This window comes from Hesperophylax consimilis, chromosome 1 (genome assembly GCF_061612785.1).
Source record: "Hesperophylax consimilis isolate HC1 chromosome 1, BYU_Hcon_1.0, whole genome shotgun sequence".
Classification (NCBI taxonomy): Eukaryota; Metazoa; Arthropoda; class Insecta; order Trichoptera; family Limnephilidae; genus Hesperophylax; species Hesperophylax consimilis.
The window spans coordinates 36,422,457-36,446,690 of NC_142836.1; the positions used below are offsets into that span (position 1 = coordinate 36,422,457).

Below are 24,234 nucleotides of genomic sequence, written 5' to 3' on the forward strand. Positions count from 1 at the left end.
ATTTTATTTAAGATGCTTAAGAAGTGGTTTAGAACATTATCATTACTATTTTTGATTATGCTGTAAGGTATACCATCTCTGCCTGGAGATGAGTCCATGACTGTTGATAAACAATTTTTTAGCTCAATTAAGGTGAATGGAGAGTCTAGCCAATGATTAGACATGGGAGTATTATAGATGGGCGTTATTTCATCTAAGTTAGGAACAGAAGGGGGGGCAATTTTGTCCAAGAATTCATCTATCCATTTAGAATGGGACGCTCGAGGAGATGGTGAACTGAAGGAGGATCGAAATCTTCGGATCATAGACCAAACTTCCGAAATTGGAGTGTTCGGAGATACTGAACTGCAAAAGTTGTACCACCCGGATCTTTTTTTTGACCTCAATACCCTTTTGGCATTGGATTCAGCGTTTTTGTATATAAGATAGTTCTCCATAGTCATATTGTAACGATAGGAAAGAGATTTAGCTTTCCGAATTCTTACTACTTTGGAACATTCCTCATCCCACCAGGGAGTTGGAGGGAGTTTTTTGAGAGATTTAGTTTTAGGGGGAGGATTTGATTTATTTATTGCAGTTATGAGCATTGATTTGAAGTTATTATAATCATCTTTGACGGAAAATATATCGGTGGCGGGTGAATTTAGTAGGAACTTGTCCATATGAGAGTTAAATTCATCCCATTTGGTGTGTTTCGTTTTAATCTTTGTCAAAATATGAGACTTGTCCGATTGGAAAGAAGTTTGATAAGTAATGATGATCGGGAAATGATCACTGGAGCAAGGGTCGGGGGACACCACCCACGAGGAGAGAGAAGCCAGACTAGTAGAACATATCGAGAGATCCACTGCACTGGGGTTTGTGCTGGGGCGTGAGATCCTAGTAGGAGATCCGTCATTCAAAAGGAAAAGGTTGGATTGATCTAGGAAATCCATCACACTTCGACCATCTCGGTCGGAGAAAGCAGAACCCCAGACGGGGGAATGGGCATTAAAATCGCCTAATATAAAGAAAGGAGGGCTTAGTTGACTTACAATTTGCAACCAAGTTTGTTTATTGAAGTGGGCTGTTGGGGGAAGATAGACTGAAATAAAGGATGTGTCCTTTATTTTAGCTGCAACCATTTGGAAGTCAGCATTGGGGGGTTTGATATTATTTATTGGGGAAAATGATATGGATTTTTTAATAAAAAGGGCAGCACCGCCGCCCGAACCTTCCGGGCGATCGTCGCGGAGACAGGAATACCCTCCCACATTAAAGTGGGTGGATGGAGTAAACCAAGTCTCAGAGATAGCAGCCAAAGAAATAAAGTTGGAATTTAATAGGTTAAGGAGATCAGATTTGTTAGAAATAGCACTTCGGCTATTCCACTGAAGTATTCTGACATCCTGAAGAGCCATTTTGAATAAATGATTTTAATGTGGAAATAATAGTAGCAGCGTTGGACGGTAGATTAGTTTGAGAAGAAATAAGGTCAATTAGAAGCATAATAAGAGTTTGGATAAATGAAGAATTGTCTTGGGAGAGTTTTTCAGAAAGTTTAAGAGAGTTCATTGAGGACGGATTATAATTATTTGCACACCCATTTGTGGCATTTGAAAGAGGTGAACCATTGGGATTTAAGAGCAGTGAGTTGTGTTGTTGCTGATCGTATCCAGGAGCCGGTTTAGAGATAGCGTTTTTGTATGTGAATTTAGTTGAACGAGAAGAAGTTGTTGTAGTGGAGGGAAGAGGGTTGGATGAGGAGTTGCTGGATAAAGCCTCAGCAAATGATTTTTTGACAGGCGGGAATAATTTAGAAGCCTGCAGAAAAGACAAGTTCTGAGAGGCCATTGAAATTTTAATATTTTTTTGGCGAGATTGTTCTGGGCAAGATGTGTTGATAGCTGTATGTGAGCCTGAGCAGTTAAAACATTTAGGTGAGGAGGAAGAAGGACATTGGTCAGCTGCGTGGTTTTCTCCACATTTAAAACATCTGGGTTGAGATCTGCATGCAGCTTTGGTATGACCAAAACGGCAGCAATTGAAACATTGAGTGGTGGGATATGTATACATTTCAACTGGTAATGAGTTGAAGAATAAATATATATGGGAGGGAAGAGATTGACCTTCAAAGGTGATAACGACAGATTGGGAGGGCTTCCAGGTAATTATACCCTCAGAGGAGTCCTTGTAATTTAGCCTCCTGGCTTTTATGGGATTGCCAATATGTTGGGGGGTTGAAAGTGAAGACAGAATTTCTTCGATGGACAGATCGGTCGAGATACCTCTGACCAGGCCCATGCGAGTGACATTAAAAGTAGGGATATATGCCTTGAACTTTGAATTAGATGAAATGAAGATATTTTTGATGAAACTGTTGGCAGCTGGCCCTGAGAGGAATTCGACGGAGATTCGGAAGCGACCCTCGGCTTTTACACCTCCAGGTTTGATTGAAAGATTCTTGCTATTTGATAGGAATTTGCCAAATTCAAGAGGGTGGATGGTTTTTCCTTGCTCAGTTTTTTGGGCGTATGCTATGAATGGGCCACGGGAATGAGGAGAATAAAAGTTTGTTGGAGGAAGTTGAGAAAGTGCTGGTGGGGACAGTGAAGTCGAAGGCGAGTCAAGTTTTATTGGGGAAGAAGGAGTAAATTTCCTTTTTTTGGTAGAAGTCAAGATGACAGAATCACTGTCAGAAATTTCTACATTTTCCCCGTCTGGGGGGTCTGGAGAGGGATCTGGGGACTTTGTAGGGGCTCCAGGGGGGAAATCTTCCTCCATTATTCACAACAGTAAACAACTACAATAATAGTATGAAAAATGACAGAAGTAAAAAAGTTTATAAATATCTGGAAATCGGCAGCGAAAAGTGACTCCTGGAAGATCAGGAGGGAGAAGAAACCTCAAGGCACAACACACTACACTTTTTTTTTGCCAGAAAACAAAAAAGAATGGTAAAAAATTAATTTTAGATAGAGCAAAACAAAACAACTGATGACAGCCAAATGTTATTGTTGCAATCCACAAGTGCGTCTTATATAACGTTAATTTTGAAAAATAGTTTGGTACATTATTTGATGTGCTGATGAACACATTCATTGCTACTAAAAAATCTAATTATGAATCTTCATTAATTAGATAGTTTAATCTCGTGTCGTATATGGTTTTGAAGAAAATTCAATTATAAATAAATAAATAACATGATTTAAACAACTTAATAATAATAATATTTTATTCCAGAATGTGGGGAGGTTAGTGCAATCCCACACGTCCCATATAGATATATATATATATATATATAAATATATTTTTTTTTCTTTGTATAGTAGATATAATAAATTAAAAAATAAGGACAACTATGCAGGGTGTGGTCTTGAGTGCGCTAGGGCCCAGCGCTCACTCAGGAGTGGCGCTTGGTGCTGGTAGGCTGCGGTCATCAACGTGTTGGCGGAGGCCATTAGCCGCATCCTGGCTCCAGTGACCCGGTGTCTCATCAGGCCGGCAATTTTTTTTTTGTGTATTACAGACTGTGTGTCCATTTACAATACACATGTAACATTAACTATATATATATGATACGATTGCGCGTTTCGGCAAGCAAATCTTCGTGATGGATGAATCGCGGGTACTCTCCGTGCATTCTCAAATACATGTATCTCAAAAACTTTTTTTGAATCTGTTCTAATTTTTTAAAGTATTTTTGTTGATATGGGGCCCATACAGCAGAGGCGTATTCAATTTTAGACCTTATAATGCAGTTGTACAAAGTCATCATTGCCTAGGGATTGGAAAATTGTTTGCAGAGTCTTATGACAAATCCGAGAAGCTTGTAGCATGATGTCGTCAACTGCAATATATGGTCCGAAAACGTAAGTTTGGGATCAAAGACTACCTTAAGGTCCTTGATGGATTTTACTTTTGACAGTATATCATTTTTGATGCAATTATCGAATTTGATAGAGTTTCTCGAACGTGTATACGACATAGCGACACAATTTTTTGTATTAAAAAATAATTTATTTTCATAAGCCCATGATGAAATTGAATCTAAATCAGTTAGCAATTTGACACAATCTTGACCATCACAAATTGATGGTCAAAAAAAATCTGCGGGCAATCATATTAGACACTATGCTTAGGCTTCTTTTTTGTCGTTCCTTATCGCCATCGTCCGATAGGTCTTCATTAATAATGTGCCCCAAGTATTTCACGTTCGAACATGTATTTATTTTTGCCTCGTTAAGGTATACTGGGAGCATCTTACTTGTATCTTGACTTTTTTCGTGGTGGAACGCAATCAATTCCGTCTTATTCGGGTTGTACATCATATTATGCTGTTTTCCATATTCTTCACAAGTGTTTAAGAGTAATCTTAATCCCTTGATCGACGGAACTAGGAGGATCATGTCGTCCGCGTAGCTTATATGATTCATACATATACTGTTAACACGACAGCCCGCTCTGATGTCCAGGCGACTTGACAACTCGTCCATGTATACATTAAATAGAATGGAGGACATACACCCTCCTTGCCTTACTCCTGACCGCAAATATCAAGTAATATATTTAGACGTACGCTTTTAAATAGCAGACTGAGTATTGCACGATTTTACGATATTGCGATTATTATTATTATTATAACCGTACATGTGGACCCAATAAACCTGAAATATTCCCATGCATATCTGTAACTGATTATATCTAATATCTTATATCTAATATCTTATATCTAATATCTTATAATATAATTATTAAGTTCTGCAAGAATTTTTTTGTTTTTGTTATTGTTACATCTGTTTCGGCTTTCAAGGCCATTTTCAAACTGTGGTTTTAACCACGTTTAGTAGAATTATTTATATGATTATATTTTACCCTGGTTTACTGGTCCCTTTCTTGAAAGGGCCTTAGATTAAATTAACTTGAACAATTAGAAATCCATAAAAAAATTAATGACCCTAATATTATATTAATTAATAAAGTAAGGAAAATTGTTTATTCCCCGCTTCTAAGTATGTTCCAAAAATTTGAACATTATAACACATTTAAACAAATTAATAGCAATCACATCATTATTAAATAATTATGATTACATTAATGCGGGGAAAACAGACTTCGAAATTCCCCCAAAGAATTTGAAATCTATTGTAACAATTATTTTATTCGTCAATCGGTTTAACCAGTAATAAATCATTTTAAATTGGGAAAGAGTAAAATACAATTATATAAATAAGTCATCTAAACGTGGTTAAAACCACAGTTTGAAAATGGCCTTGGAAGCCGAAACAGCTGTAACAATAACAAAAACCAAAAAATACTTGCGGATCTTAATAATTATTGTATGAATTTTAAAAAAAATGTATGGAGTCCTACGAATTAAACACAAAAACAATAAATGAATATCTAATATCTACGTAGGCAAATTAATGATGAAAAATAAACCCACCTAATTTAGAAGCTTTCTTGTTTTACATAAAAACCTGTAATTTGGCTTGCAGATATTGTCTGGCCTGTGACCTCCGCATTATTTTTCGACCCTGTGGTGAAGGCTCTCCTATCTCTACTAGAGGAGTCTGAAGAGGGCGGGTGACGGTAATATAATATAAGTATGTATTTATGTTTGTTTGACTTATTAACTAATTAGCCAACATTCGTCGGCATATTTTGGCATTACTTATTCAGATGGCGTATCCGCTGAGATCGCTTGTGATATTATAATTAAACGATCGTTTATCAAAACAAAATGTCTGTATAATACGTAATACAAACAAAAAAACTTTTTTAGGGTAGATCCTAAAGCTTTTATTGAAATAGGTTACTTAATTAAGACTAATAATGAAATTAAACATTTCATAAAAGTTTTCGTAAACCTTTTAATTTGACTGTTGACAATTTGATTTTGTTGCTTATCTTGATTTAATACAGCGTACGACAATAATTTATTTCTCATCCCGCCAGCGATATTTTGCTGCCGACTTCAAATTTTCTTTATTTCACAATTTATTTGTATAGAAGGTAATTGAAAAAGTTATGTAATATGACAAAAGAACTCCAAATTGAATGAGTTTTAAATTAAAAGTTACTTTTCTTAAATTTATTCTGAATCCTAGCTTAGAATGGTATTTATTACCCTTATTTCTTTGTCAGTTTTAAGCACGAAATCAATAACATCAACGTGAAGAATTTGCCTAACATTGGAAAACTTTGAGATGTCGTACTATTATTATGTAAAACGTGACCCAGAAGTGAGTTATCAAAAATTGTAAAGGCTTATCGATTACATTGTACATAGACGTGAGTGAAAGTTCTATCAGTAACAAGGCATTCACATCGATGAACCCAAATTTTTTTTCAAGGAAATGGCAATACGATAAAAAAATGCTCAATATTCAAAATATAAGCTCAGATAAAATTTAAAATGTTGGATTTGTGCAGATACAAACCCGATATTTTTTTTTTTTTTATTAATAAAAAAAAGATACACGAATTACATTACACAATACAATACAGTTTTAAATTATATAATATAATATAAGTATTTGATGTACCCCCATAAATAAGCAGGGTTTGTATGTATGGGGGGTGATATATACCGCTCTTTGAATGGCCGTTAGTGAATATGGATACCTACCTCGTTTAAAATCTAGTGAAAAACCAGTTATTTATTGTATAAAAAGTAGTCGTGTTATCGTGTACAACATTGATGAACAACCTCACTAGTCAGAACGTTGCTGTCATTTAATTATCCACTCTCAACTAAAATCTGTTCTCTTAAATGAGCATCAAATGATGTTTCAAAATCCTTAAAATCCGTTTGCATTTATCTGAAACAAGATAATATTATAAACGTGTTTGATTAGATGGATTATAAATAAGAGTATTTATTTTCTTCTTTCAAATTGTGTTTCTCCCAAACAAAACTCACTTCAAAATATTGTCACTTCCAAAAACATTGCCAGAAATGGCGGAAATCACTCTAATCTTTTTTTATGGATGGGGGAAGATTTTAATGTGGAATAATACGTCCGGGGCGACAAAATACCTCAAACGATATTACTCTAAGGCTTTTCCAGCGCTTGGAAAAGCTTGGAGCTTTTTGTCATCCCAGTTGGGTACAATAGATTTTATTTCTTCAACGAGGCGTGCTCCAAAAAGTCGTGAAGAATATTTATGTACCACGTGACGGCTCAATTCTAATGTAGAGTTTGTGATTTCAAACCAACATTACCTTGTGAGACCCATTGTTTAGGTCTTCCCTTCTTTTGACTTTTTTTATAAGGTTTTCATAATTGAGTTTTTTCCCAAAAATTTTATTTTTCAAAATCAGTTTTGAACGACTGTACAAATTTCTGTATATAAATTAACCTAATTTTAAACTAAAAACGAAAGAAACTACTAGTTCCGGACATGGTATTTGGTCATTTCAACGCAATTGAGTTTGTCCTAACAAATTTTGCTTTACCATTATACTACTATCGAAGGAGCTTATGATTTTTGTGCTTGGGGATTGACTATTCTGAAGTTTTAATTCTAAATTTGGTAGATTTGTGAGATAAAACATTCAATGACTTCATGGAGAAACTTTTCTGAAAATAAATTCTAAATAAGAATTTGTATAGATCGATATTTCCGGGACCACAAAATATTTGTATGGTTTTAAAGCATTGCAATAAGTAGGTTCTTCTTAATTCCATGTTTTAAAGTAAGCTAAAAAATAAAATCGTTCGTTTCATAAAGATGCATGATTTTTCTTTGTTATTAATCATGCTCTTTTCCAAGCATATAAATTACCTTGCGTGACTCTAATATTGATTTTACGCGCCCTTTTTCATTAGTTGGTGTGTAGCAATATTTTCTTATTACCACTGATGATTATTTAAAACCGGTTCGTTTGTATATTAATTATACAACACAATGTATTTTTCATGTGACATCAGAAACATTACGAAAAATTTTAAATTTTAATTAGATGAGCGATGGGCGTTATTAATTATTTCGATCGATTGACGTATCAATATCAATGCTTCCATAGCAACGGTTTATGGAATATTACTTGAGTCCAGTTGCGGCTCTTTATTTTTGGGCGTACTAGAGTAATAATGTTACAAATAATGGCATTTTTTATGTGTTTTAGCCGAAAAAAGCTTGTTTTTTTGAAAATTCGATTTTTTGTAAGATTTTCATGAAATCCGTGAGGCCAAACTGAAATTTCCTGATAATCTTCGTATGAAAAATCGTAATTGAAAAAAGAAAATCTTCTTGGACTAAATAACATCAATAAATTCAAATTTTTAAAACTTAGCACTATCACTTATCACACTCAAAAGTAACGAGCTACTACTGCTTGAGTCGGGAAGTTGCAGTATAAAATGCTGTCATCTGACATATTATTTATATTAAAGTCACATAATTAGGGAATTTTGTATACGCAGGCGATTCCAGATATTCTAAAATAAGTTTTATAAATCTCTGGTTTTAAATTTGTGTACCATTTTGACGGGTGTTTTATATTATTTTCACAGTTTTGTTATTGAATTTATGAATACTTTTGACTTGGACATAATTTTGTGGTGTTAAAATATCTAAATGGATTGTAAATCCGGAATCATTTCAATTCTTGATTTATTGCAGTACTAGTGACAATTTGTATTTTGTATTCATAAGAAAAATGTATCTAATTGATTTTATAGAAACAAGACAATTTAGTAAAAATACACTACATGGGTTAGGAACTTCTAAACTTGCATCATTGCCAAAAACAAAACCAAAAATTGCGTTTTCAACGTCTTAAAAAGCACTATTTTACACCTAATATATCTAATTAACCAACAGTCAAAGCTTACTTTTGATAAAATCAAATAACAAGATTTGAAACTGATATCCCACAACTAACTGTCGACTTAACTTTCGACATTTGAAATAGCAACAACCACCAAAGTAGGCTAAAGATATTTTTCATGCTCTAGTTCAATCCTGCATCGTAGCCACATTACCCAGGCAGTGCCTTCGTGCATCCTTGTGTGTCTCATTTATCACAATGTAAGCTAACTCTAAAGGGACGCGTATGTCTTATTAGCTACACAGATACCATTGCATGTTCTGACATACGGTGGGGAATCACTCCCACTGGATATCAAACGGATACAAATTTTGACTAACTAAACATCACACCGTTTCACCGCAGGGGTAGGAAGAGAGGATCGCCAAACAGTTCGATCTTGACACACATTCACATTCAGGCATCGTCTCGTATATACTATTCTGTTATTCTGACTCTTGAAAAGACCCTACTCAAGTATTTGGTAGATTTGATCGTGCCATGTCTTCCTCTGGCGTCCCTGACTTCTTCTACCATTCATATTTTCTCCTAACACTTCTTTCTTCGTTCATTTGCACTATATGCCTATACCATCTAACCCTCTCTTTCTTAATATTACTCTTTACTCTTACACCAGTCTTGCATTCTTTGTAAATCTCCACATTATTAATACGACCATCTGAGGTTTTAAGACACCTAAGTTTCAGTAATCTCATTTCTAAAGCATTCAGTGTTCTTTCATCCTTCCTCTGCCAGTTCCATATTTCACTGTCGCTCATCAGGGTAGGTATCAGCACTCCAATTTTAATTACTAGCTTCGTTTATTTGAACTTTTTTTGTTAGCACCAACCGCATTCAGTCCTCCATTTAATGGATTACCTGCATTTACCCTTATTTCAATATCTCATCATCAGCCAAGCCATCTCTTGTAAACATAATTTCCTAATCTTCCCGATATACATTATACAACACAATGTGTTTTCCATGTAACATCAGAAACTAATATAAATTTTTAACTTTTGATTAGATGAGTGTTATTAATTATTTTGGTCGATTGACACATCAATGCCAACATAGCAATAGATTATGGAATATTACATGAGTCGGGAGGATGTAATCTAAAATTCTACCATGCTTCATAAATATGTTTTATTTAACTCACGTCATTAGGGACTTATTTGCGCACAGGCGAGTGTAGACATGGACAATCACTTTTTATAAACTAAAATACGCAAACTCATTCCCTCCTTCGATAATATATCACTCAGAACTATTTTGTACACTGTTTTCGTACTGTCTCTCTCTTTTAAATACCATTCATCATTATCTTATCCTTCGTATATACTTCATTCATCTTATTCATCTTAGGCATCAGAGACTGTAGATCTTCCATACAGATAGAAATCAGCACCGCAATATACTTTCCGATTACTCAATTTTTTTCCCAATCTCACCTCTGTCACGTCTTGCATACACTTATCCATGAACAGATTGAAAAACCACTGTGACATTACGCAGTCTTGCTTAAACATTTTGTGATGTCAAACCACACCGTAAAACCACCGTTGACTCTAACACATGCAAAGCTTTCCTTATGCAGAGACGCAATGAGGAACTGCAGTCCATTTAAAAAAATATATCTATAATGACTTTCTTTCTCAAATTCCTGGATATTTGTTATTGTTGAAGTTAGTTTTAATAACGAATATATGGAAGTGATCCGTGACGTCACCGATGACCAGTATCAAAAAAGCCGGTATAGGTTTTATTTCAACCTGTGCTGTTTTTGGTATGGAAGTCGAGATGTTTTTTTTTGTTATTAAGATTTTTTTGTTTTAAATTTGCAGCGAAGAAAAACAAAATACAGTGAGTTCTCACAATCGTTAATCTGATAGTATTATTGTCCTAGCGTCTGGACGATGTAGACCCTCTGATTGGTCAAATTAAAATTGTCTGTTTCGGGTAAATTCAGCTAACTAGAAAATTAAGACACGATTTCATACTAAAATAGGATCGCCTCATAATAATACGAGGTTTCTTCAAAAGCATCGTTTCTGCTCATATAATTTTTGGATAATATCGAAGAAAATATGTTTTAGAAAGTTCACAATCCATTGGATTAATTACATTACAGTGAAAATTATCCACAGTTACGTGATTATGTTTGACGTTTATAAAAAATCACGCGTTTCTTCAATATAGCCAATACGCACAGCTATATATGGCCGATAGAGCGCACCTCTGGCGGTATAAAAACGAACCAAATGAATGGCGCGAATATTTAAATGTGCAGCTCACAATATTTGACTACTTAAGATTAACAAGCGTTTAATAAGAAGATTTCTTCTGGAAGCTTATCACTTTGTTATTGCATTTTTCATTATTATTTATATATTTTTTTGCTTATTAATTATATCTGATTTTATATTGACATGTTTTCTAATTTCTAAAATTTCTAAATTATTTATTTGCGATGCTTTATATCCTGAGTGAAGTATTTTAAGACCTGAATTTTTATCAAAAGTGTGATCATTATTCAAAAGATGATTTGCAAACTCAGATTCACTATTTCCATTTAGAGCCCTGCGATATTCTTTAGTTCTGACTTCAAAGTTTCTATTGGTTCTACCTTTGTAAAAGAAATTACAATCATCCCAATTGAGTTTTTAAACTCTTGATTTTTTTGTTTGAATTTTGCCATCTTTATTATAAAGAATATATTTATTCATTGTTATTAGTGTAAAACGCCAGTTGAATAGTACCAGGATTATGATTTAAGATTTTCACGGCCAAAAGTATTTTTGCTATTTGTTTTTGGGGTGTTTTGCCGTGTTGCGCTAACTCCTTCTTTAGCCAACGTTTCGGACAGCATTGCAGTGTCCATCATCAGGGCATCAAAATAACGCATCTGCCCTGATGATGGACACTGCAATGCTGTCCAAAACGTTGGCTAAAAAAGGAGTTAGCGCAACACGGCATAACACCCCAAAAACAAATAGCAAAAAAAGTACCAGGATTGTTTTTATATATAATTTTAGAAGTATTATTATCCACAAACAGAATTTTACGCCATTGTTTATTTCTATCTTTAGAAAAACCGTTTGAAGAGAATATGTTTATTTTTTTATTTAGTATTTCAACAATCGATTTATTAGAATAACATGAATAATATGAATACATTGTTTTATGGTTATATGATATTTGTTTTTTTCAGGTCTTAAAATACTTCACTATAAATAATTTTGAAATTTTAGAAATGAGGAAACATGGTAATATAAAAGCAGATATAATTAACAAGAATTTTTTTATAAACTCTCTTTTAAATATTTTCCCACTTAACTGGTCTTTCCCGTCTAACGATATTGTAATTCCTAATTATTATAAACCCAGCCTACTCTTACCCCTCCCCCCTCCTTCCACTTCTTCTTTCCCAATTGCAATCTATATTTAATTTTTGACTTCGGTGTATACACAATAAAATGTAAACATTATATTTATTTATTTATTGGACAATTTGCATAGCGCCGCTTTTGTGAGATATCACCTCAGGGGCGCTATATTGTAATAATCTACCTTTATATATAGATTTTTACTCTCCTGATGAAGGTGTGTATATAATCAAACTTTAAACTTTATTAGATACAGTAACAGTTGTAGGTAAAGAATTACCACCAGTTGGAGTAAAATTAACACCTTTTAATTAAACCGACTGCTAATCTCAATTACAATTACCCTCCTTTTATTCATAAACACGGGTACAATTAATCAATATGTAATAATCTATTATTTAAGTCAACTTTGTTATAACTATCTTTAATTGTGACAAACTAAACGATATTGAGTAAACTTATAGACATTGACAGTTGTAACACATATTTAAGCACTGCAAGTCTCCTATGAGCAAATTATATTAGGTACGATAACAGTTAATATCAGTTGTAGACATGAAGTCAATAATAGTGTTTCATTTGAAATAATCCATTACAAATACGTCAAATTTAATTTACTCAAACAACTGTCATTCTTATTATGCGTAAATTTAGCATGTTATTTACTTTTTTTTTTTTTTTTAAAAAAGAAAGACAAACATTCCCAGGTTACGAATAACCAAACAATGTTTGAAATTCTCCTACTACCACCACAGAAAGCCGAAAATGTTGCTTGTGTTGTGATGGAGGACTTAGCCAGCCGAGGAATCGAACACGCGACGCTCGGGTGAGACCCAAGCGCTATGCCCACTCAACCACTGACCGGTCAAATTAAATTATTATTCATTAACTCCTTCCTGTTCCGTGTTTGAACAATATATATACTCACCTTTTATCTGTGAATGTCCTAATATCTATCTATTAAATGTAACTGTTGTTAATATCATTTAAAATGGGCGAAACCCAACTAAGAGCCGCCCGCAGGGCCTAGCAGAAAAAACCCGCGGAGCGGGTTTTTAACTGCTAGTTTTTATTAATGTTGCATAGTCAAAAATGCCCAGAATCCCCACATCTTCCGCACAGAATCTTCGAAATTTCCTGCAGTTTGGGGAATTCTCCATCAATTGGTAACAATGAATTTTGTGGACCATAGATGTATTACTTAGGTAGACGGGTTGTGATCAATCAGCAATTCAGTCGTACTAACCAAACGGTGTGTTTTAATGGGATGTTGTTTTATTCGTTTTTAAAAGAGGATTTATAAATTCTACGTATAATGACATATAACTAAAAAATATATATTCAGAATCAGCGTTTGTTGATCTATATGAATGTATTTTTAGTCATTTTCTACTGTAGCTCCTTGTTGCCAACATGAAATTCATATTCACTCACACTTGGACAAAACCTTCCAAAGCTTTTCCTATCGACTCGGTCGTATGTTTTTTGTACATAGATCGACAAAGCACAGAAAAGTTACTTTTTTTTTATCAGAAACTTTTTAGTGAGCCATACCCAATAATAAAATCAAATTTTAAAGTAAACCAATGCTAGTGACATATATCTCTGATCACATAATTGCACATTATATATTCTTATCAAACTTACAGCCTTCCAAATAAATCGATAAAAGTTAATTAATCACTTACTGCTATTATTTTTTCTACTTCCAAAATGGATAAATGTTTGCATTTTTATTTTTTTCCCCTTAAATTAATGCATTTTTGATGTCTCTATCATCCATGTCTCTCGCAATTAATTTGAAACCACCACTTCATGATTTATTTTATATTTAAAAAAACTTTAATTATAAAAATCATCTCCTGGTTTATTTATACGATGCCTCTTTATTATTAACCTGATTCAACAGTACCATGTATTGCTCTGCATAAAAGATATCGTGATGTTAACACTAATATGAAATCATGTATGTTTAGCCAACGAGTTCAACCCTTTCAGAGGCAATTATTGCTTATTATAATTTATTATCCTTTCAGAGGTGATACATTTTGTGACACACCCACTGTTAATAATATAATCTCTTGAGACATCATGCCACTGTGCTTCTGTTACAGAATATCCAAAGAATTTAATGATTTATCGATAAAAATGGGAAGCTCTTTATCTGAAAGCTTCAGCAAGATGTGTCGGACGTCTAAAAGGCGGGTGGGCTACACGAGAGTAAGGGAAACTGAATTATTTACTCGATCCGCTTACCTTGCCTTATCTTTTTTACCTTAATCAATTCTGTGATATTTTGTTATCCATATAAGTGCATCCTTCCGCTGTTATGCCGTGGTAACTAAAAATAAAGTGTCTTCCTTGAGAGCCTCACGGCAGAACACGCCCTGTGTTTTAGTTACCACGGCAGTATTATTCTTATGAACGAAACCCACCTTCTTTTAAGAATTTTTTAGCAATGTTTTATCTGGTCACCGTTTTTTACATAATTTACGATTTTAAAACTCGGTAAATGCTGTGTTTTTCTCAAAATACTCATCCGTTAGTCAAATGTTGAAAATTTTAATTCCAAATAAAAAACCTTTGACATAAACATCATATATGTTAGGCGTGCAAAGAGTAATTTTTTCAACTCAACTAAAATGAATAAGATGATTTAATAAATATTTGGGTGTTTTTTTTTTCACTTTCTACTTCAAAAATTGTAAGCAGTACATTTTCTGGTAAAGGTACTTATTATTGTCGATTTCTTAGTTTTCTCCGGATTTCCTCAAGGTTGTATATTGAGTCCGCTTCTATTCTTGCTTTAAATTAACGATATAGTTTCTGTCATCACTCATTCACAATATTTCATGTTTGCAGATGACTTTTAATCAAAAACCTTATCGCAAAATCCTTCGGCGTAAAAATTCTCTAAACGACATCTTTTAATGTTATGTTTGTATTTTGTGTTATGTTTCTTAATGATTTTTAAAATGTATTAAAACCATAAAAAGTCAGTATTTTAAAGTACCTCAACCGGTTTGTTTTCTGATAATAAATAATAATGGCATTTTTCTTATACAAATTCACAGTTCCATAATTTCTTCGGAGGACAAAGCGGGTGTTCTACTTACAGTAAATATAAAAACATGTATACAACGGAGCACTCTAATCATTTTATTAAGCTTTAATGCCATCATTTTATAAAACAAGATATCGCACACCGCAACTATACTGTCATGTGTCTTCATATGTCAAATTGAGATAATTGACTTAAAAGTTTTGCATTTTCATCTTGGACATGTATCTAAGCATGATTCAAGATTTTGATACATGTATTATATTTTAATATATGTATTTTGATACATGTATTATGAATAATAATGTGTTATCAAGTGTTTAAAGGGCTTAATAACTATGTACTGTGACAGGTTAGCGGAATTAAAACATAAAGAAAACTGCATATAAAAAAACTTCAACGTGCATTATCCCAGTTAAAGTATTTTTATTTTTTGCAGTTAGTTGCAGAAGTACAATTTCGTTATCGATAAAACAACTTTATTTTGATCCCGTTTTTTGAATTTATAGTTATTTGTATTTTATTCGTAGAACTCGCACTGTAAATCGAATTTGATAATGATCAATGGTAAATAAGTGGACGAGTTAGGTAATTGTTACGTACTGAAAATATTTTAGTATTTTTATTATTAGAGCAGCTGTTTTTGCGTTTACGGCTATAATCAAGCTGTTTGTTTTGTTTCGTCGCAAAAAGACTCTAATCTATGATTTTCAGAAATTTTTCATTTTTTAAAGTACCAAAATGAATACGTACATTACATGATAGTTTTTTTTTCTATAATACCTAAAAGCCAAGTTTTATTGATTGTAATCTCGTGACCAATAAATCAATTAAAGGTTATTTTGGTAAAAGAGTGACATTCGTTTAAGAAGGTTATAATCCAGACAAATCCATTAAAACTATGCTTATCCCAGTAAATGGAATTCAGGATTGTGTCTCGGCCAACAGCGTTAATTAAATCATAGAAATGCTATATAAACTACCCTCCGGTGCAAAGCTTTCGGTAAAAAACATCTGAAAGCGAACCGAATGCAGCGGAATAGTGTTCATTGAGGCAATAGTTGATACGTTTTTAATACTGTAAAAATATTTGCATTAAGCATTTTAATATTCGAAAAGAGGTTCTTATTTTAATACGCAATAATTCAAGAAAAAATCCGAGATTATTTACGTCAACCTAAGCTCTGAAATGACGAAATTCAATTAATGTTTGAACTAAAGTATTTTTTTGCATAAATAAACGGCTTTGAACATTTTAATAATAATAATTTAATAATACTGGTGTGTATCGCAGCTTTCCAACAGCTCGATTCGAAATCAATACGTACGTAATGTTAAATCTCTTTTTTAATGTTTTATTACCGATTCTGGAATGATTCATAATAAAATAATAATAAAGTGTCTTCATTTACCCTTTTTTACGAATGAAATAACTATGCTCCTATACTGGCCATATACTTTTAATCAAAAAGTTAGCGCATAATAAAAGTAAATTATTGAGCATGTTTTATTTATTGTCTCAGTCTTTAAAGAGAGATCGGAGCAAGAGGCCGGTGTTCACGTCTAATTAATGAAAGACTAATTGACTGCAATTATTACAAAGGTTAACTGTTAAACAGAAAATTACCTTTTCAATCCGGGTGTTAAGAGTGAATTGTGTATTCTCGTAGAAGCATTAATCTAACATTGCAATCCCAGCAACGATTTTGTGATTTTGCGAGTTCGAATAATAAAAAAAAACTCGTGCTAGCGTAAGAACGGAAAAAACCAGGGCGAAATTACGTTTATTGTAGGTACGCCTGGATGCATCCTGAAACCTGGAATGTTTGGCGATTGGGGGAACATTTTTTGCATTCGTGTGGAATTGGCCAATGCTATCCCGGATGTTGTCAGTACGTATATCTGTATAGGTCCTGAATTCAAGAAAACCGTGTCCATGGTCTTGCGCCCCCAACCCCACCTCATTTCGTCTCTCCCTGGTCCAGTTTTACTGTTGACACTGTTGGTGTTTGGACCTCAAATTAGTTTAAGTTTAACTCTAAGTTCGTTAGATTCTACGTGTTCATAGATGGCGGTAATTTTATTAAAATAGTTTTTTGCAAGTCATTCTTTACAATATACAATCTAACATTGCATAACGCTGCGTTTAACCTTAAGGTTAAATTGCATTAAACCTTAAGGTTAAACGGGACGCTCGTTATATTCTACGTGTTTATAGATGGCGTTAATTGATTTTTTTTTTATTAAAATATGATTTTTGCAAGGTATTGCTTTACAATATTTATACGAATTATTTGTTTTATTAATAAAATAAATTAATAACGCCATCCATGAACAAGTAGAATATAAAGAGCGTCGCGTTTAACCTTAAGTTTAATTTACAGTTGTTCACACCTGCAGCCCTGTACAGTCTGGTACATCATAACCTTTTACTTCACATCGTCTTTTCATTTCTCCCTTTGGACTCACAAGTATCCGTGAACGGGTTGTCATAGTTTTACTGGTTGCGAGCGGTTAGTTAGTACGGTATCACAATTAAAAATACATTTTTCTGGGTAAGAATACCTAGATGTAACCTAACTTATGATACTCGTATATGTATTTACAAAGCATCTAAGCTTTCCGTTTAGCTGTGCCATGCCTTATTGAAATGCATCAATGACATAATGTTTATTTATTTTATTTATTTAATACATGTTACATTATTATGAAATTTACATAAAGTAGATATAATGAATCACCATACTAGGCGGCTGCCTGTTTCATGGTGACCAATTGAGTGTAATTAATTTGTATGAAATATGAAATCTAGTGTAAACATATGAAATTAGTAACTATAGATGAAGCTAAAATTTTGGAAAAATTGTAATAAAAAGTAGAAGATAGAAATTAGAAAGGAGAAAGAAGTAAATTAGCATTAGATTGTAAAAATGTACATAATTATATATATAATTTTTAATATGTGTGCATGCAAGCACACATGTGTATATAGCAGCAGACATACCTATATACATATAACAGCACATGTATACATACACCCATATGACGCATGTATTATTTACATGTATTATTTATTATTTATTATATTTATTTATTATTTATTATTTTTATGTATGTATTTACATTTCAAAACTGAACTAAAATGTGAACAACACTGCGAGCAAAGTGGAGAGTTCTGAATATGCTTTGAGATCTTCTCAAATCTTCTTAAAATTTTCAACAATCTTCAGGGATTATAGTGATTTGTTTTTGGGATATTATGCCGTGTTGCGCTACCTCCTTCTTTAGCCAACGTTTCAGACAGAATTGCAATGTCCATCATCAGGGCAGATGTTTAAGATGCTTACAGGGCAGATGCCAGTTCCTTCTTTAGCCAACGTTTCTGACAGCATTGCAGTGTCCATCATCAGGGCAGATGTGTAAGATGCTTACAGGGCAGATGCCAGCTCCTTCTTTAGCCAACGTTTCAGACAGCATTGCAGTGTCCATCATCAGGGCAGATGTGTGAGATGCTTACAGGGCAGATGCCAGCTCCTTCTTTAGCCAACTTTTCGGACAGCATTGCAGTGTCCATCATCAGGGCAGATGTGTAAGGTGGTTACAGGGCAGATTCATCTGCCCATTTAGATTACTTATTTTTATTATTGAGTTCAATACATATTTTAAACAAAATAACAAATGATCAGGTTATGATCATTCAAAATATTTTCTTTAGTCCTCCTAACTGGGGATTCCTGTGCTGAGGCAGACTAGTTTTTACAAATACTGATTATTTAAGCTGCTACGTTTAATTTTTTTTCAAAATTTTATATAATTCTTCTCTTTTGGATTTTGCAAGGTTTTTGTTATTTTTTATTCTAAACACATTTGCACAATCCGTTTTGTTCATTGCTGGTTGAAGCGAATTATTATAGAGCTACGCGGAGAGGTAAGCTGTTAAAGTTCCTTTATCCAAAAGCAGTTTTAAATTTGGCAACAAATAATATGTATTAATAATACCATTCTATTTAACTATCTTTTCTGCATTGTGAAAGTGTGGTCTTTTATTTTTTATATATGTTAAGAGAGATATATTCAGTATGTTAGGGATTTTAAGATTTCTTTTGTTGGCATCTTTACGAGAGCTTTTAAGATGGTTTTTATAATACCCTTTTGGGTTTTATATACGACCATAGGTTGGTTTCAAAATGATTATTTAAGCAAAAACTGTTATGTTATTCAACATAAGTAAAAATGTAGATCTTTTGTGACGCATGAGACTTTTTACCAAATGTAATAGTATGAAAATAAAAATATTCCAAGATTTAACAAATTATTGGAATCGATTCAAACTTCCAGCAGCGAGACTATATTTTCATATATTTTTCATTTTCATTAAAAATAATGTACATACATAATGTATAAACATATCCCAAATAAATGATAATTGAATATTTTAATCCGAGACACAATCTAGGTTACAAAGCAATTTTTTAAAATTTGTGATAACTCAAAAAGATAGCTGCCAAAAGTAAGTAAAAATTTGCTGCAAGATGAGATCGACAACTACGATGTATAATAATTTGGTCCCAATTATAGAAGATAGCTGCCAAAAGTAAGTAAAAATTTGCTGCAAGATGAGATCGACAACTACGATGTATAATAATTTGGTCCCAATTATAGAAGATAGCTGCCAAAAGTAAGTAAAAATTTGCTGCAAGATGAGATCGACAACTACGATGTATAATAATTTGGTCCCAATGGTCGAGTGGATAAAGATGTTGTCCCAGTAAGACGGAAATCGTGGGTTCGATTCCCAGTCGAGACAGTTATCTATTTTATTTTGTGTCTTGTTCTGTTTCATATTTGGTTTAGTCAATTTTGTAAAAACATACAATCAATATTTTTTTCTAGCAAGTTTGATCATCTGTAATTTGTTTTTCGCTGGGATCGCACGAGGAAAATATAGAAGACAATACAATAAGGCAATGCGCAGGGCAAGACAATAAGACAAAACAACAATTCTACCTTAGCTAAAGTTTAAACGCGGAACGCTGTCAAAATGGATAAACTACAAGTTACGAGCAAGTTTGGGAAAAATATTATCTTTCTATTGGTCTTTAATACCAAGATGTATTGTAGTGTTGCATTTACGCAATATTTAACCGAATTACGAAATCCAAGCGCCAAGAGCCGAGATGCTTACGCGCGGACTGACTGGCTATTTGTCCTACTGTTTTATCAAAACGCGTTTACATGCGTACAACGCGGCCGGGCTCAGTGGGGGTAAGACACAATCCTGCGGAGATAGCTTGCCCGTCTACTTCTGGGACAGTGTCTTGATACATTGTTCCATCTTCAAACTACTGTTCACACTAGGACAGTGGGTCCGGAGCTTAGACAAAACGTTATTGTACTGTCCTCGTGTGATCCTGGCATTACATTAATCATATTTAAATTAAAGTTTTGTATTGTCCACGAATTCTCAATATAACTAAAAAATTCTAACCCATTTGGGAAATTTATTTTCCAGTTCTGCCTATCGCCATCGTTTTGTTACTTTTCATCCGTATTTTAGACGAACTACCTGACAATCACGCAGTTTCGCCGCTGAGAGTATTGACCGCTGACTCGGTCTTGGCAGCAACACAACATACAACATACGGGGATGCCATAGTCCTACTCTCTCCAGACTCCGGACAGAAGCAGTTTGAACTCTTGTGTGGTATTTTTTCTCTTTTTTTATGCAGTTTGTGTAAAACCGCACGATACAGTAATGTAAAAAAATCACATCAAATTGTTGAAAATTCACGTCGCAAACTTGACAACATACATAAATATACTTACTAGCACTTCAGAGTCTAGGTTTCGACCCACCGGCATTCAACCATGTTTGTAATTTTCGAATTATACCTTTATTAACGAGAACATGATTGGCAACATTTTTACAAATACTCATTTGCATGAATATTTAGCATGTTTTCAAAATAATTTGTAGCTATTCATAATTTCACCAGTTTCCGGTTAACGAAGGGCATCACGTCGAATTCATCAATATATTTTTTTTTTACTTCAGCTAAAAGCTTTTTAATAGGTTTAATATCCGTCCAACACTTCTAATTATTCGGTCAATTATTTACATTTAATTTTTATAGAATTTCCTGGAATTATTGATTATAGCAGTCGAGTAGTGGCTATGAGAAGGGGGCTTAATTGGAGATGATGTTGAGTATTTATGGAAAATTTAGTCGGTACAATGAGTATCCCATGAGTATTTAGTAAGATGTTTCGTTATTATTTAGTGGCTTTTAAAACACAGGTAAAATATTGTTTTTAATTGAATTTTATTTTAAGGTGAAATTAATTCCGTTGTGAATCTGATACTCTTTTCTATGTGAATTCTTGGTTATTTTATCTATACAATATCCAAACTTCTTTTAGCTAGTAAAAAATATGTGACAATTTTACTGTAGGAAATATAGTGAGCAGAAGTTGGCAAGCAGACAGGAATTGAAAAGAGAAAATAAAATATTCCATATGTGATCAAAATACAATAAAGTAAAAACCATACTGGGATTACATACCTACCTATCTCTTGTGCTAGAACTAAAAAGCTTGTGGTTCTACCTTACATGAAATGTTCATTGAACGGAACTTTTTGTTCTGAATGTTTTATTAATGCCATGGGTAAAAGATTTATTTCGTAACTAGATAAATTTTTAAAAATTCAGGCAGTATTGTGTACTTAAGTATTCAAATGAATTGCAATTCCCAACTAAAGAAATTCCTTTTAATTCAATAATATTAATTTGGCACCCGTGATTATCAAATAAATTTTGCCTTTTTATTATTTTTGCTACCTACTACTAATAGTATTGAACGATTTCTTATGCTACGTATACATACGCTAGCATAACTGCCGAACTGAACCTCAGCTTAAGGGAAAGGAACGATGCAAACGATGGCGTTCCATTCGTGGCTTGTAGTGAAGGTACAATTACTTAGTAGTGAAGAACTTTTCCATAGCAATTAAAAATGAGTGCATATGATTAATTATGCAATAACCAAACGAAAAAATTAAACGCATTGAAAACGTGCGGAGTAGTACAAATGATGGAAATACTTAAATACCCGCTGTTGGATTCCATTTCGTTAAATTTGAACAGAAGAAGAGGAAGTTCTGGAAAGGTAAGAGGTGTGAGGGTTGGGTAAGAATCTAGGGATCAGTGTGTCCAAAAGCGACGGACATATGAATATATCCTTCCTACTGCTGCGCAAGGCGATGGGGTCGAGAGACAAGTTGGAGAGATCAAAGGGTCTCTCCAAACCAGCTTCTTTCGATCTGGCACGCCACGCAGCTGGTGGGCAGGCGCATCCTGAACACACCTCACCCGATGAACCTGGGCACCCCTGCTAAGCTACCAAATGTAGCAAACCACTTGTAGTATACTTCTAAACGTTGCGGAACTATTATAAAAACAAAAATTCGGATAAAAAGCTCATTATATATATATTTCACAATTTAATTATTTAAAAAAAGAAAAAGTATATTTGCGTCACGTTCCAGAGAGGAAGTTACTCTCAGTATTGCCCTGATGTGAGACCACTAATCATTATTGAAAACTTGCTTGCAATGCCTTTATTAGCTTTGTTTAGTGATGAGATCTGAATATCAAGGTACTTCCCCACCTTTACTCATCTCCTTCTCTTCTCACTACCTTCAGGTTCACATCATACTCCAATTAGAGATGTCATAGTCTCACCGGTTGGGAGCAATAATTAAATTAATACAAATTCATTAGAATTTGTATTAAATGCTCTGTGCGTGTGCTATAATAATAATAATAAAGCTGCTAGCAAATAAAACATTAATAAAAAATAATTCAGGTCTCAATGGGTTATTAAAATACGACTGTGATAAGTAAGCCGGTAAAAATGTCATAGTTACCTTGATAAATAATCAAGAAGAATACTGTGGTCACCTTCCAACTAAGCATATTGAATTCTATGGAGCACTATTCACAAACATTATTTATGTTCTATACGAACCACTTTTAATCGCCCAGTTAATCATCACATTATTCACGTAATTAGAGCACTGTTGATTGGCGTGATTAGTTTGTTGTAGTATGAGGTTTATGTTATATTGTTTTCAAAGCAAAAACGTCAGTTAAATGTTATGTGCGCAGATTGCACGTATAATTTTAGTACTTATGGTGATGGGTAAAGCTACAGCTAAAAGTTCAATAAACATCCCAGCGGCATTGAAAAAAATAAAGAATTCGTTGCTTTGTTCAGTGGCAAACTATAACTTTTCAATTATTAGTATTTTTTACATTATACTTTACCATGATTTACTTTGTCATAAGTAGGTGGTTTGAAAGAAAATATTTATAAATGATTTTTTCAAAATGTTCTACACTGCATTTCTTGCAGGGAAACAACATATCTTACCAAAGTAACCATAAACGTTACGACTTATTTCTCACGTCACAGATTAGGCAAGAAAGACGCGATAAGCTCCCCTAACGGAGCTGTATGCACTTATTATTCATCAAATATGACACGCTGAGGAAGCACGCATGCTTTGTACTTGATGATTAACGACGCGCTGCGCTACGCGGAACTACGGTTATGTTCGTCGCGGGATTCGTTCGCTACGAGGTTGCTCGGGCTACGAGCGCGTAGCACACGGGCGACCGGCCGCTACAGAGCGCGGGATATGACTGACCAATGTGAAATATGAACTCGATCTACGAGTTTAAAGTACGAAAGGGTTGCGCAACGGAGGCGCGCTATGTGAAATCAAATTATTCCGTGCACTAACTGGCAACAGGCGAACTTGCTGCCGTTTCTTGCGCGGAAGCCTCCGAGCTTTAAAGATTTCTTTTCAAGTACGATATACCGCTGTAATTTAAGTGAAACTTTCTCGAACAAAAGTTTGTGCTAACTAGCTTGAATAACATACATACATAATATAAATAAATTTGCAAAGTTTTGTCGCATTA

At 33.8% G+C, this 24,234-nt stretch overlaps 1 protein-coding gene across 1 annotated transcript in view; it reads right to left on the reverse strand.

Annotated features, from left to right (window-relative positions):
- LOC149426790 (uncharacterized) overlaps positions 1 to 23,924 on the reverse strand; it is a 64,846-nt gene extending 40,922 nt beyond the window's left edge. Inside the window, exon 1 of the mRNA XM_089638469.1 lies at positions 23,175 to 23,924. Coding sequence (XP_089494595.1) covers positions 23,175 to 23,223 — 49 coding nt within the window. The 5' untranslated portion in view covers positions 23,224 to 23,924. The remainder of the gene's footprint in view (positions 1 to 23,174) is intronic.
- Between the last annotated feature and the right edge of the window lie 310 nt (positions 23,925 to 24,234).